The sequence below is a fragment of the Lactuca serriola genome, chromosome 2 (genome assembly GCF_051521515.1).
Source record: "Lactuca serriola cultivar US96UC23 chromosome 2, Lser_US96UC23_V15, whole genome shotgun sequence".
Taxonomy (NCBI): Eukaryota; Viridiplantae; Streptophyta; class Magnoliopsida; order Asterales; family Asteraceae; genus Lactuca; species Lactuca serriola.
Window position 1 is genome coordinate 201958762 of NC_136409.1, and position 16713 is coordinate 201975474.

The 16713-nt window shown below is 36.9% G+C and overlaps 1 protein-coding gene across 1 annotated transcript; it reads right to left on the minus strand.

Moving 5' to 3' along the window:
* Positions 1 to 1758: 1758 nt before the first annotated feature.
* LOC145088157 (rubisco accumulation factor 1.1, chloroplastic-like) lies at positions 1759 to 3380 on the minus strand. The gene has a single exon (XM_079026382.1). The coding sequence runs from the start codon at positions 3271 to 3273 to the stop codon at positions 1945 to 1947; it is 1329 nt and encodes a 442-aa protein (XP_078882508.1). The 5' UTR covers positions 3274 to 3380; the 3' UTR covers positions 1759 to 1944.
* Positions 3381 to 16713: the final 13333 nt, after the last annotated feature.

The window sequence follows — 16713 nt, forward strand, 5'->3', positions numbered from 1 at the left end:
CTAATTCTTTACCGATTTTAAATTTAACAGTATGAGAAGATTACATTGTTAACGACCATGTAAAATTAATAACTTCTACATACGGACTCTGTTTTCTACTGTCATTTTAGCATTGAACTCCTATTAATGAGATCTTCAATTCTAATTTAGCTTGTATCGGCTAAAAATCGATCGATCTAAAATTTGATTTTCGGGTTGTGCACTGCTAAGCTAAATTTAGAAAAATCATAACTTCCTCATACAAAGTTAGATATGAACGTTTTCTTATGTACGTTCTCGATTTAACATATAATACGACTTTTGTTTAGATCCCTAAGGCTAAAAAGTAATATATCAAAAATTCACTTTTTACATTACGCGGTGCCGTGTCGGTTTAGCCGTAAAACTTCAACATGTCATAACTTCTTCGTTATAACTCGGATTTCAACGTTCTTTATATGTACGGAACCCTTGTGACATATACTATAACTTAGTTAAGATTATTTATTCTAAATAATCATCTATCAAAAATCATTTTTGACGTTTATTTGTCTCTAAATCGACTAGCCCGAATCCGCGAGTGTTACATGATAAGTGTGACAAATTGTCATTAAGAAAGATCCTAGGTATGAAGAATCTATTTAGATGTATTTGTCTGATGGTGACAATATAGAAGTTGAAGCTTTGTCTAGCTTAATTCACCTTGAGGTGCTAGAGAAGTTGAAGCTTTGTCTAGCTTAATTCACCTTGAGGTGCTAGACTAGAAAGATGACTTTACATAGTTTTGGGTTTACAAGAAGTACATTCACCTTGAGGTGCTAGACTAGAAAGATGACTTTACATAGTTTTGGGTTTACAAGAAGTACATGCCTTGGAGGAGAGTTGGTTTGTTGATCACTCTCCAAATGGAAGATTCTTGAGTTGTAGAGATTGATGGATTTTTTTTAGACTTGGCCACATACAATCTTAGGGTCGAAATCAAAAACCTATTACAAAATCAATACAAAATTTCTCTAATTCGCTTGTTGACATAACACGATTACCCTAATCATGTTAACCATGTAAACCGTGTGTGTTTTTATTCTTCTTTACTTCTTATACTTTTTGTAAGTTGATCAAATACGTAAATGTACATATTGATAGCATGGGGGATATATCTTCAACTTTCTCGTCTCTTAGTTCAATGTATATTTGTGCTTTCCTTGTATATATATTGTTTTCTTCTATATACATTGAAGGCTTCTGCTCATGTTCACCCTCTATATTGATACTCAAAGCAATCATATCTCAATTCTAACAACAACGAAGCTTTATGTGCTCAAAGTCAAATTGAAATTTGAGTTTTCTTGGGGACTGGAACTAGAGGTATGATTCTTCTTTAAAACTCCGATTAAATGGTGTTATGATGCTTGTTTTGTAATTTATCTAGCGACAGAAGATAAAACAATCATGAAATGGTCTTCAGGAATTTCATCATCACGATTCACAAGGAATCCAACTTTTCCAAAATCACGTCTTATTATATGGGTCGTGAATTCGAAATGGCTTGAAGATAACGAGTCTTGTGTAGCCATTTTGAATTGTGTCGATATCAATTGAGTGCAAATTTAATAATATCATGAACATCTGAAGACGAAAAATCGAAAAATATAGCATTAAGCTTGATGTAAAACAAAGGTATTAAAAAGTTCAAGAAAAGCTTTTATTGCTAATCACTTTCCACTTTTAAGGTTATTCATATTACTCAGAAAAATAGCATTAAATTAAAACTCGTTGTACTTCTACATGAAACACCAATTATAGATTATAGATGGTACAACATATAAATAAATACAAGTGTATATTTGCAGCTAAAATGAAAAAAAGCATCAATACACAAACCTCAAGGCCAATGAGAAGAAGAAGAAGGATCAACAAAATCTCCTCCATTGAAACTCATTTAATAATTCAATTCCATCTAGGGTTTCATTCCCAATCCTCTTCTGCTAATTCACTGTCATTATCTTCTCTTGGTGGCCTAACAACAATAACCACAGTTCCAAGACTTTCTTGAATACCTTTCTCCTTCAATGTCGATCCTCTATCCACCTTCAATTCATCTTCACTCAATACCAGATAAAATCCATCATCAGCTGCCACCTCTTTCCTACTTCGATCCGCCACCACCAAGATAGCTTCCTCCTTGTACCACCTATTAACTCTCCATGGCAAAGCCCTCGCATCAGAAAACGCCACCACTACTCCGCCTCTCTTCAACCCTATCACTGGCTCCCACGCCGGCAACACCACCCATCTCCTCCAGTCTTTCTCAGCCTCCACTATACCAAAATCCCCTTTGCACCCAGTTTCCCATGGTGCATCCTTCACCCCTTTGTCTCTCTCACCCGCTCCACAAACCGGCAAAACTGCAACCACCGTAGCCTCTGCAATCTCCCCCAGATTTAACCTCACTACAGGAACTTTCACTCCATCAACAACGCCTCCATCTCTTCCCTGTCCTTCTCCATCACCATCGTTTCCATCCAATTCCTTTGTCACCCACGCTTTTGCTGGCTCAGACACAGCCACAGACAAAGCCTTTTGCAATACAGATATTTTCGACTCTGTATCCCGATTTTCAAGAGCTTGTCTGTAGTACATAAAGGCCAAACAATCAGCCGGAATCGTGTAATCAAAATAATCCCATCCACGATCACCGCGTCGACGGGGGAAATCCTTGATTGCCCTAGCAAGTTCCTGAGCATCACTTGGTTCAAATTTATTTTCAAGCATGTATCTCGCAGCTGCGGCACGCTGGTTCACACTCAACAACCTTATCTCATACAGCAACTCCGCACCACCCTTATCGTAAAACTCGAGGGTTTCCTCATCAACACCTGACTGAACCAAGGACTCCCTAACCTGAGCAGCTACAACGAGTCGATTCTGCTCAACACCACTGATGCCGGTAACTTCTTCGAGGGTGGATGGGGCAAATCCTTCCAGAATCAATGGAGGAATGAGAGGGGCGTATTCGAACCACAGGCCAAGGCGATTTGAAAGAACATCGAGGCGAGCTTCTGTGTCGAGGTTACGATATTGGGGTGGTATTGGAGATTGCGATGTCGGAGGGCGAAAGGGTTGGTAGAGTTTTTGAGACGGTGGCTTAGAGGCGGGGATAAGTGTGGCTGAGATGGGTTTTCGGAAGGGTTTATTGGGTCTGTGGTGGGAAGTGAGAGGAAGCGGTGAGGAAAGGAAGGGTGAATGGAGGAAAGTGGGGGTAGGTTTGGGAGAATTCAGAGCTAAAGAGAGCATGGTTGAAGGTTGAAGAAATGGAGGGAATTGGGGAAACCTTATCCTGTGTGATAGTTACGAAGAAGGTGATCAAGATTCAAGAGGAGTAGGATGAAGGGATTTCACAAATAATTTTGAATCGATGCTTTCTTCATTTATATTCTCCCCCCTTCAACTTGTATTCCAACAATATTTATACCCCCAACTTCCATTACTAGGACTAAGGCTCTATCTTTTAATTGAAAAACTAAGAGGTAACCTTTTAAAATTTAGATATGGCTTATTTGTTTGCCTCTTATAAATTACAACTGAATTGCATAATAACCTCTTAAAAAATCAAACTTCATATCACATCTAAAAAATAAAAAAGACGGAAGTGCCCTACCTTAAAAACCACACTCTTCTTTTCTTCTCAGCACGCCTCCATTATGTTCTTTCTCATCGAAACACACACACAAAAACATTTCCTGCCATCGACAATCTGCTGAAGCTCGTCACTGCCATCGTCGTCGCCGATGTTTTCTCTACCTCCGGCGACTGCTGCGCCTCCGATAGCTTTGCCTCCCACGACTTCTGCAGATAGTTTCTTCGCCAATATGTTGTTTTTTCGCTTACTATGTGTGGTTTTTCTTGATAAATCTAATGAAATTGGTCTTCCCTCTTTCTATGTGCGATTTTTCGTCTCTTGTTATGTGCGGGTTTTCTTGATAAATCTGATGAAATTGGTCTTCCCTCTTGGTATATGTTGTTTTTTGCAAATGTTGATATGGGTTGAATTCTAAAATATAAGTTGATGATCTTGTTGTTTTTGTTGAATTTTGAAATGTATGTGTGTGTATAGTTGAAATATGTTGTTGAAATTTGCTGAGTTTGTGTTTATTTGTTGAACAATATTGTTGAAAATGTCTTCTTTGCTGAAATTTAGTTCATTTGATGAATTCATTTGTTATGGACTGTTTGTTCATTTTGGTCTTTTTTTTTTTGAAAAATTTTGGGTTATGATTAGCGATTAGTGGATAAGATGATGGTTTAAGATCATGTATCCAATTTGACGGGTTTCATCACATGTTTTTAAGGTGTGGTTTCACTAGTTATAGAAATGAGAGAAAGGAAGAGAAAACATATTTTCCCAAAATGACCTTTGGTTAAAAGGAAGAAAGATCGACTAGAGAAAGTTGGAATGGAGTAAGGGAATTGGTGAAAGAAGAAGAAAGCCCATACAATGTTAGAGTTGAAGGAGATAATGAGAATGAATTGGCGTTGGAATGAAATAGAATTCCACTTGTGAAGAGTTTCTATTTGTATGTAATTAGATGCATGGCTAGATGGAATTATAGATGTGTACAAAAATTAATAATTAATTATTCATACATTTATGTTTGATTCGGATTGATGTTTAATTTTGATTTATTTAATTTTGATTTTATATTTTTTTTCTATATAATTTTTCAAGAAGTTGATTTGGTTATTTTATAAACAAAAAGATTAAATTCAACAAAAATAATACAAAAGGGTAAAATGGTCATTTTCATATTCAACACTGTAATTCAGAGGTTCCAACCAAACAACATTTCAAAATTCAGATCTTAAAAATTCAGAACTTTTTAAAAATTCAGACCTCTTAAAAATTTAGATCCTACCAAACAGCCCCTAAGGGGTGTCTTTACAATTGTTTTTCAGATAATGTCACCTAGGATTCTATGAAGTCTCTCATTAATTATTTTTTTAGTAGTATAGAGAGGTAAAGTCCATTTTTACATGTTAACATCCCTTAACTTATTATCATAGTTTTTTTTTGTAACCTCAGTATATGTGGCAGCTGACTAGGCCTATATGGAGCAACTATGATTATCCATCCTTTAACAAAATCATTTATGCCCATCAAACTAAATCAAAATCTGAGAAAAACACCTTATGAAAGATTCTTCCATTCAGGAAAGTCAAACAAAGAAAACAAACATCTTTGAATGCATAAAAATCCCTAACAAATGAATTGTTTTGGCAAAAATTGAAGTCCAAAACTTGCAAAATCAGGTACATAGAAGAGCACAACTCCGATAATCATTCCTACAAACTTAGACTCAACCAGTTGTAGATCTGGACATTGAAGAATATTGGTTATCGATGCCATTCCTAAGCGTAACACCCCGACTCTCAGGTATTAATTATATAACTATATTTTCATATTGAAAAGGTCTACTCGACGAGTTGGATGCCCTGACTCGTCGAGTGTGAACGTTTTGGCCACGTGTTTAAGCGACCAACTCACCGAGTCAGAGGCATGACTCGACGAGTTGGAGCTGGAGGATGAAAATTTAATTTTCGGGGTTTTTTCACCCTATTTAAAGGGTCATTAGCCCCCTTAGCCTCCCTTACAGCCTCCTTTGAGTCCAAAAACCCTAAAACACGTTTTCTCTCTATATTTGTGTGTTTTAAGCTTGGAAGGTGGATCTTGGTGAAAGAAGCTTGAAGAACAAGAAGCTTGAGGCAAGGAACGGTTGTGGACCTGAACTCTACTCCATTTTAGCATCTCTTGAAGGTAACAAGTCGTTACCTTGACTTTCCTCTTTCTAGATCTCTTCATGGTTAAGATTAGGGTTTTTCTAGCATATATGATAGCCATTTTTGGGTATGGGCTAGGGTTTGAAGTTGCAACTTCAGATCTGAACTTATCTTGGCCTCTATAACTGTAAAGTTTCCAACTTTAGCAAGTATGAGATTTTTCCTTGAGTTAAACCCCATTTTAAGCTTGCATTTGGTATTCTAAGCCTATAGAGCCTTGCATGCACATAAAGTTTGAAACCCTACGTGATAAGTATTCCTTAGGAAGCTAGATCTGCCATTTGGAGCCTTGGAATGGCTCAAAATCATCTAGACAATAAATGGACAATATGAACTCGATAAGTCGGATAAGGAACTTGACGAGTTGGGAAGGGTTTTCTCGTTGTTTGGTTTCAGCATGGACTCGATGAGCCAGCAGAGGACTCGACGAGTCAGTTAGGGTTTTCCTGACTTCTGGACACGCATAGACTCGACGAGTTAGTCGGAAACTCGGCGAGTCGGTGAGGGTTTTATGTGTTGGGTTTTATTCTAAAACTTAGTTTGAAAAAATACAAATACTGGCAAACGGAATACTTGAGTTTTATAAAATAACATAAACATTTTATCACCCACCAAGGATCATCTTGCAAGTGAAAGAAAGATTTAAAACACAACCATAGAAGGAAGAAGTGGTAACAAGCTCTAAAGAACTTTGAGTCCTCTAGGGGAGGCTTGGAAGTTGATGGAGTGAGGATGAACCCTTAAGACACCAACAAAGTACCAACTTGATGTAATGCTAGTTACAACTCTAAAGCTTTAAGTCAAAAAACAAGTTTATGACTTAAAGAGAGGATGGAAGCAACTTATATCTTCAAAGTGCAAGACTTTAGAGAGAAGATGAAGAAGGGAAGTGATACTCACGATTTTAAGCAAGAATGGTGCAAGAAGAAAGGTTGCAAGAGTGCATCCCGTATATAGCCATAAAGAGGAGTCAATACCCATTAGATCTTAACACTTTTTGCAAGCATGTCCCTATGTCATGATCATGTTTCTTCTAGCTTGTATTCTTTACATTAAATAAGTACAAAAGGCCATGCCCTAACTAGTCTACACTAGTTTCGGCCATGCTTCTTAAAAGAAGAGAAAATGTTTAAATTTTATAAACACAAATTTTATAAAATATAAACTTTGTCTTTAGGTAAAAGAAAAAAGACTCAACTAATCCAAAATGTTGTACATGACTTATTAATTCATACATTATGAAATAATGTGTTACTTGTATTGTAAAATAATTATTTCATTGAAATAAATATTTTCCCAATTTATTATAAGAGTTTATGAATATTTATTAAAATCAAGTTCTAATAAATAATAAATTGTATCAAGTTGTTATTAGTGTGACCCTTAGGATCATATGTTATTAGGAATATCATTTTAATATGACTCTTGAGCATACTAGATCTTTCAATCTCCCACTTGCGCAAGACTCATATCAAATTGATATAGACAGTGGTGAACGTCTAACAACATTTCACTGCCCCCAACAACATATGATGTAGTGTCATTCCATCAACACCCAATTCCCCAAAAGCCCCAAAGGCTACAATTGGTGAGTAAGGTAAGTTTATCAGTTATCCCTTTGCTACAGACATCATGTTGAAGATGAGATATGGATCGTATTCAATCTCATGTAAGTGTTCAACTTTACATCAGGACCTAGATGTATAACTCCCAACGAATAAGAGGAACAAATCCCATCTTGACTACATACGCCTCTTGCATGGTTTACATCATACCTGATGGTAGCTTTTATAACTGCCTAATAAAAGAACAACTTTTGACTACATCAAAGCATAACGTTCCTCATACTCAAGTCCCAAATATATATCTCAGGTATTAAGGATATACAAATATTACCTTTTATCAAGTATCATTCATGACAGCGATCCATGAAGTGATCTTGAGCGGGTTACTCCAATACTTATTCTCTAGTAAGTATCTATGAAACTGGTTACAACAGAAATTGGTTACAACGCTTTGTCAACCATCCTATTTCATATTAGTCTTATTTCATTATTGCTCCCACAATAACAACTGAGTATGGAGTTTTAGAGTGAATAAATTTACTCAAGGATTAAACATGTTAATAAAGAACACAACAAATATTTAATGAAAATATAATATGCCATATATATCATAGTCATTACAATAGATGATGTTATATAATGTTCCAATATTCAATACTAATACATAGATCAAATCTAATCACTAGAATAGTGAAGTCCTATTCCTCGAGCATGTCCTTCAAATTTTGCTTGAGGAAGAGGCTTCATGAAAGGGTCCGCCGAATTTTGATCGGTGTGAACTTTGGGAATACTAATTTCACCTTCTTCAACTTTATACTGGATGAAGTTGAATATGCGGCTAATATGCCTGGTCTTCTTGTATGCGCGGGGTTCTTTTGCCAAAGCAATAGCACCCTCATTATCACAGAAATGTCTAGGGGGTCCTGAATGGTAGGGACTACCCCTAGATCCTTAATGAATTTCTTCATCCAAGCAGCCTCTTGTGCAGCTTCAGAAGCAGCAATGTATTCTGACTCTGTAGTGGATTGTGCAACAATACTTTGCTTAGAGCTTTTCCAAGATACAACACTCCCATTGATAATGAACACATATCCTGATTGTGATTTGCAATCATCTTGATCAGTTGTGAAGGAAGCATCAGTGTAGGACTTCACACTTAAGCTTTCTTTCATGCCTCCATGGACGAGGAACAAATCCTTAGTTCTTCATAAGTACTTTAGGATGTTCTTCACAGCTCTCCAATGACTCTCCCCTGGATTTTGTTGGAACTTGCTTACCATGCTCATAACATAAGCAATATCAGGTCTTTTAAAATTCATGACATACATGATGCATCCAATTGCAGTAACATATGGAATATCTTTCATCTTATCTAGCTCAGCCTTTGTGCTAGGACATTTAGATGAACTTAGTATAGTACCATGTGCCATAGGTACAAATCCTCTCTTAAAGTTTTCCATATTGAACCGCTTCAATACTTTCTCAATATATGTACCTTGGCTTAGATCTATTAATCGTTTTGATCTATCTCTATAGATTTTGATTCCAAGAATGTATTGTGCCTCACCTAGGTCCTTCATTTAGAAAAACTTTCCAAGCCAAGTCTTTACACCTTGTAAAGTTGGAATGTGATTTCCCATGATCAATATGTTATCCACATATAGGACCAGGAATGTCACTGAGCTCCTACTAGCTCTCATGTAAACACAAGATTCATCTTCATTTCTAATAAAACCATACTTTGTGATTTCATCATCAAAACGATGATTCCGGTTACTAGATGCTTGCTTTAATCCATAAATTCATCTCTTGAGTTTACACACTTTATTAGGATGTTTTTGGTCGACAAAACCTTCGGGTTGATCCATATAGACATGTTCTTCCAAGTGTCCATTCAAAAAAGCGGTTTTGACATCCATTTGCCATATCTCATAGTCATAATATGCAGCTATGGAAAATAGTATCCTAATTGATTTCATCATAACGACTGGTGAAAAAGTTTCATCATAATCAACCCCGTGATTTTGAGTGAATCCTTTAGTAACCAATCTTGCTTTGAGTGTGTGTAAGTTGTCATCCATGTCAATATTCTTCTTGAAGACCCACTTACTTCCAACAATCTTGCTATTGGGAGGAAGATCAACCAAGTCCCATAATTGATTTTCTCTCATGGATTATATCTCAACGTTCATGTCTTCAAGCCATTTTGTAGATTCGGGATCTTTCATTGCATACTGGTAGCTGACCGACTCATTAGCATTCATCATTACGAAGCACTCGTCAATGAGAAATCTATATCTCTCAGGTTAATGATGAATTCTACCAGATCTGCGAACGCCTTGTGTTTCAGTAGGTTGAAGGACAGTGATCTCTTCATTTTCAAAAAACCTCTTGTTCGGTACTTGGGACATCTCTATTTTCACGGCCAGAAAATACCGATTTTGTTTATGCTTTATAAAAACCAGAGTACCTCTTTTAATAAAAATGTTGCGGAATTTGTTCCCAGAAAAACATGATAATTGCGTTATCAAAGCATTTCTAAAGAAATATATTTTTATTCACTTTTATAACATTTGGGATGTCATTGTCAATACAGAAACATAAGCATAAACAGAACTTACATTCATTTACACTAGTGATCTACATCTCTTTTAAATCTCTCAGTGTAATGTGTCTTCATATCAACACCTGTGATATAAATAAACTGAGTGGGTCAAGTTGGGAAACCTGGTGAGTATATAGGGATTTCAATCCCACAATGTTATATCATATATATAATTTAGAACTCACAAAATATACAATTTCACTTTATATGTATAAGCAACTATTATCCCACCCCGTCGATCTTCACAACGAGACTATCCATACTCTCAAACCTAAGATTAACCGTTTTACCTAATCCATACTCCCAGATCAGAAATGAACGGCTTTACCTAATCCATGCTCTCAGATTAATGACAAATGGTTATGCCTAATCCATACTCTCGGACTAGGGACAAATGACTAATCCATACTCTCGGATTAATGACGAATGATTATGCCTAATCCATACTCTCGGACTAGGGACGAATGACTATGTCTTAATCCATACTCCCGGACTAAGGACAACTGACTATGTCTTAATCCATACCCCCGAATTAATGACAATTGACTATGTCCAATCCATACTCTCGGACTAGGGACAATGACTGTGTCTAATCCATGCTCCCAGATAATTGACATATGCTAAAGTTCTATTCACTGAGTATACCTCACTTGTACTCGTAAGAAAATACTACCCAATATTCCTCATAATTAATTTAGGTCTACTCTTTATCCTAAATTAACATATATAATCAGGTATGTTCTTTAACACGTATTTCAAGCAACATCAATTAAATCGCACATAAACATATAATTAATACTTCAATCAATACTTGTATTAAAATCATGTTCATGAAAGGGACTATGCACTCACTTGATAAGGTGGTGACTCGGTACTCGGACAAGACTTCGTTATCTCAAAGCAATTTCCCTCGACAAAACCTAGTATCAATACCACTAGGGTTTAGTCTAACGTTAACTGCGATTAATTAATAGTATAGCTATTATTATTATTATATAAGCGTTAAACAACACTCTATGTAACTCATAATAATAGCCCAAATAATTGTTTTAAGGTCCTAATAACATTACCATATTAAAACATAAGTTATACTAAAGATAGGTTAGGCGTAGCTCACTTACAGCGGGTTTTTCTCAAAACTGGGCGCCGCTGGAGTAGCGTTCCCGAGCCAAAAGGCTCTTCTTCTCGGAGCCGTCGGGCACTCCGGGGCTTCCGCCTCGTGTTAGGGAGGTTCCCTAGGCTTTTCGGGGGGGGGGGGGGTTTCGAGGCTAGAGAGAAGTTCTAGAGAGAGAGAGAGAGGGAAGTGAGGGGAGGTGTGAGGAATGAATGGAGGCCTCACCACTTATTTATAGGGGACGTCGTGAGCCAGGCTTGATACAGCCAGGCGCAGCCTGGTGCTGACACGTGGCATCGCACATAGGGTGGAAATCAGCCGATTTTCAATAATTCATAACTTTCGCATACGAGCTCTGTTTTCGACGTTCTTTATATCCATACGTAGGTAAAGACAAGATCTACAACTTTCATTTAGACTCCGTTGGCTAATTCTTGACCGATCTTAAATTTAACAGTACAAGGAGATTAGACTGCTAAATGACCGCGAAGAATTCGTAACTCCCTCATACGGACTCCGTTTTCGTCTGTATTTTTACCGTTGAGTTCCTATTAATGAGATATTCAACTCTCATTTAGTTAGCGTAAGCCAAAAACCACTCGAATTAAAATTCGAGTTTCGGGTCGTGCATTGTTATGCAAAATCTTAGAAAATTCATAATTTCCTCATACGAAGTCAGATTTGGGCGTTCTTTTTATGGATGTTCTCGGTTTAACATATTCTACAACTTTTGTTTAGATCACTAAGGTTAGAAAGTCCTCTATCTTAAATTCACTATTTACATCTCCCGGTGTCGTGCCGGTTTTGCCGAAAAACTTCGACGGACCATAACTTCTTCGTTATAACTCGGATTTCGGCGTTCTTTATATGTACGGAACCCTTGAGACATATTATACAAATTGGTTAAGATTATTTATTCTAAATAATCTTTTGTCGAAAAGTCATTTTCGACCCCTATTATCTCTAAGTTAACTAGCCCGGATCTGCGGACGTTACAGTACTAGTGCCAACTAAAGATGCATCGGGTTTAGGTTCTTGATCTTCTTCAAGTTCCACACACCTCCCACTTGCCTCATCCATCAGAAAATTGCTTTCTAAGAATTCATCTTTTCTTGAAATAAAGATCTTATTCTCACTAGGGATGTAGAAGTAATATCCTATACAATCTTTAGGATATCCTACAAAGATGCATTTGGTAGATCTAGGCTCAAGTTTGCTGGAAATCTCTTGTCTAACATAAGCTTCGCATCCCCAAACTTTTTTATAAGATAAGGATGGAGGTTTTCCATACCACATCTCATAAGGTGTTTTCTCTACCTTCTTAGTTGGTGCCATATTCAGGATACAGGTTGTGGTGAGTAAAGCATAACTCCAAAATGATAAAGGAAGAGTACTTCGACTCATCATAGATCGAACCATATCAAGTAAGGTTCGATTTCTCCTCTCAGAAACACCATTAATCTGTGGTGTTCTAGGTGGAGTGAGTTGTGAGATAATCCCACGACTCCTTAGATGGTCTTGGAACTCTTGGCTCAAGTACTCACCCCCTTTATCCGAATGAAGGATTTTGATTGTTTTGTCGAGTTGATTTTCAACTTCACTTTGAAAAAATTTAAACTTTTAAAATGCTTCATGTTTATGTTTCATCAAATACACATAAACAAAACGACTGAAGTCATCAGTGTAGGTGATATAATATCTCTCACCATATCTTGACAATGTTTTGAAAGGTCCGCATACATTAGTGTGTATGATGCCTAATAAAACACTTGCCCTTTCACTTGTTACAAAGAAAGGGGATTTTATCATCTTGCCACTTAAACAAGATTCACATATGTCAAATGACTCAATGTCATTTGCCCCCAAAAGTCCACTCTTTTGGAGTTGAGATATGCGATTCTTGTTTATATGACCAAGGTGACAATGCCATAGATATGTTTCGCTCAAATCTGGTTTGGGACTTTTGGTGTTAACATGATAAAGGGACTTATTGTTTGAGGTGTCATCTAGGTTTAATTCATAAATTACATTTATTGGTCTAGCCTCAAAATAGAAGATTCCTTTCAAGAAGGAGTGAATGCCATCATCAACAAATTTGAAATCATAACCAGATTTTCTCAAACGCGAAACTGAAATGATATTTCTAGTAATAGAAGTAATTAAACACACATTGTCTTATGTCAAGTGCAGACCAGATGGAAAACATAAATCAAAATGTCCTAAAGCTTGGACCGCAACACGTGCTTCATTGCCGACATGTAATACCATCTTATCTGCTTTCAGTTCCTTACTCTTTCTGAACCCCTGCAACGAATTACAAATATGAGTTCCATAACCAGTATCTAATACCCAAGTGTTAGATGAAAAAGTTAATAATCCCATTTCAATCAAGAAAGTGGATATACCTGAAGGGCCTTCCCTGACCTTGTGACAACCTGAAATTTATCCCGTCACAGTTAACCCTTTTCCGCTAATAAAACTCGCTTTATTAAATTGTTCCGTTAACCTTCTGGATTAGGTTAATTAAATTGGTACTTTATTATGACTTCATGAGTGTCCAAACGAGTTAGAAACGCGTGAAACATCCTCGGTATCCCTTTGAAAAGTTTTTAGATTACGACCACGTCGAGTTACGACCACTTAATCGGGTACGGCCATAAGCCCCGTTTAACGTCGGTATCAGGTAGATTTCCACCGGGCCACAAACTCAACCCGTATATAAGGGATTGAGTGCTCACATTGAAGACTTTCCCAATCTTAACACCCTCTCTCTACAAAACCGATTTTGATCCAAAAACGCCTCTTTCGAGCTCCAAAATTGTAAGTAATCTATCCTAGCTTGTTGTTTAGCTTGATATACATGCAAATTCGTGTTTAAATCATCCAAAAGCCTCAAAATCATGTGTTTACGGCCCAAGAACACTCTTGGACCGCAAATACCCATAAATGGGGTTTTGAAGCCCCAAAACCCTTCCAAATCACTCCTAGTGCTTAGCTTTGACTTAGGGACTTGCATGCATGAGCTTAGAGCACCAAAAACTTGTCATTTGAGGAGTAAACATGAGTTTACAGCCCAAGAACATTCTTGGACCGTAAACCCCTCTTCATAGGTCGTGAACACCATTTAAGGTGTTAAATTGCCCCTTAAACACCTCTTATGGCTTGTAATAATGTCTAGAACCAACCACCATCGAAGTAGGACCCTTAAACACCAAGGAAACCATGACCTTAGTAGATTACAGCCGTAAACCCCCCAAGGATTGGTCCCTTGGCCGTAAACTCCTCTAAGGAGGTCAAATGGTGCCCTAACTTCCTTCCATGGCTTGTATATTGGACTAGAATCATGTGTGTTTAACCTAAAACCATCAAAACACAAATGGAAGGGACAAGTAAGAGTTTATAGCCATAAACTCTATGTTTACAGCCATAAACTCCCATAAATGGTCCATTTGAGGACTTAACCACTTCCTATGCCTTAGAATTGAACCTAGTCTAATTCCACTAGTGTTATAAGACTTTTGAGCAACCAAGAACACACCACCCATGAGTTTACGACCGTAAACTCATGGGGATATGGTCATTGGGCCGAAATCTCCTCTAAGAGTTTACTCTTGAAGAGTAAACTCCCTAACTAGGCCATACACCCCCTTATTGCAACCCAATAGCCTCCTAGCACTTGACCAAAGTGTTTTTCCGCACATTAGGATGCTTATACGTGTTCAGTTAGTGTTATAATCACTAATTATATGTAAACATATGTCTTCATATGTTATTAGGTCATTAAGTGTGTTCAAGTCTTTACTTGACACCGAGCACCCAACCGACACCTCCATCCTATGCACTCGCAGCAGGTGAGTTCATACCCCTGAATTAACCTTTTAAATGATTTTAACTGCTTTTATAGGGGGGGAATACAAGTTGAACTATACAGTTATTAGATAAATCACATATGATTAATAACTGTATAGCAAATGAATTTTTACATGTTTAACTGCTTCATCTAACAAAAGGTTTTCCAATCTCGCTTTCAACTCTTGTTAAAGTATGAATTTATCTTTTAGATTATCATAAGTATTCGAAAGGTTTTCCGAAGTTTTTTCAAAGTTTGTTTTATAAAATGACATCAAGTCGTATATTCTTAATTGTAAAGATTTTCCAAAGGTTTTCTTCACTTAAACTATTTTATCAAATCATTTTCAAGAGCTTGTTTTATAAACTGATATCGAGTCATAAATTCTTGTTTATAAAGTTTTCCAAAAATTTTACCCAAGTTTCTGTTATGCTTTTATTTTGTTAAATGTCTGCCCGTATATGTATAGTTATGTAAGTCATGTTTAAAGGACTTAGGAAGGCTAACTCGCTTTGATTCCTTTTCCTTGTTTGGATGTGGCTTTGGGGTATCGGTTATCCGTCCGAAGGTCGTTTAAACATTAGTTATATATCATGTATACATGTATAGACATAAAGGTTTCCATCGACCAGTTCATTTCCCTTGGGTAGCAAGGGCATCCTTCCAATCATCAATCATATACCTGAAACATTAGTAACTATTATAGGAATAGTTAGGAGATTCTATTTACCCTTTCCAGTACGGAGAATTCCGAAGGAGTCAGTTCATTCGTGAGTCTATATCATTGTTCCAATACTTATAATAGAATTCGAAATACGAGATGCATCTTCTGGACACAGATTTCATTGTTGTCAAGTTGGTAACCAGAGTCTCCTGGAGGGAGATCGGGCATTGTGTGTATAGATCTATACGGGACATACACTCCCACACCCTAACTGCTAGCTACAGTCCCGGCCGACCAAGCCAATGGGTGACAAATGTCAAATTCATTCCGATGCCTGCAGGGCGTCAAGTATTCGATTGTCAATCAGTATGGTTACAAGTATCTCTATGTTTACCTTATAATTCATGGCCTTAAGGTAACAAGAATTAACACGGTATTTTTGAAACCATCTTAACCTATTTTCCTAGTTATATACTAGGTTACGTTATAAACCTTTAAACCAACCCACTTAGGATTACCGGATGTTTTAGACTTTACTAGCTGTATCGTTCATTCGATACTGTCTAGAGTCTGTGCTTCCTTTTGTTAGACTGAGTCAGGCGTATCATTCATTCGATACTCTCCTGGAGTCTAAGATTTCTTTTGCCTTAGTGTAAGATTATTGTTGGCGGGTTCAAAATCATAGTTAAGCTATTTTTATTTCGTAGTATGTTCCTTTAGTAGCAACTTGTAGATACATCATCTTTGTTGTCAAGTAGTTGATCAAAAAATACATCGTCTGCATGCTCTTGTTACTTTACTTGGACCTACTTACTTCTCACATAAGAAAGACATGTCGATAACAGTGGCAAATCTAGAACCAAAAATCAAGTGGTTCCTTATATAAATGAAACTAAGAAAACACGAGTGGTGACGAGTTGGGTTGTATGCAGGTCGGGTTCTATACTTGGTCGTTCAAATAGATCAACGGGTAGTGAGTTTAAATCAACCTTCGTATATTTATATTTATGTTGGCGTTCACTATATTCTTTCTTTTTATAAAAGTTATATAAAGACATTTTTGAATGATTGAATCTTGATTCTTGATTCTGAAATTGAATG

Coding starts and splice junctions, on each gene's coding strand:
- LOC145088157 (XM_079026382.1), bottom strand. CDS start 3,273: ATGCTCTCTTTAGCTCTGAATTCTCCCAAACCTACCCCCACTTTCCTC.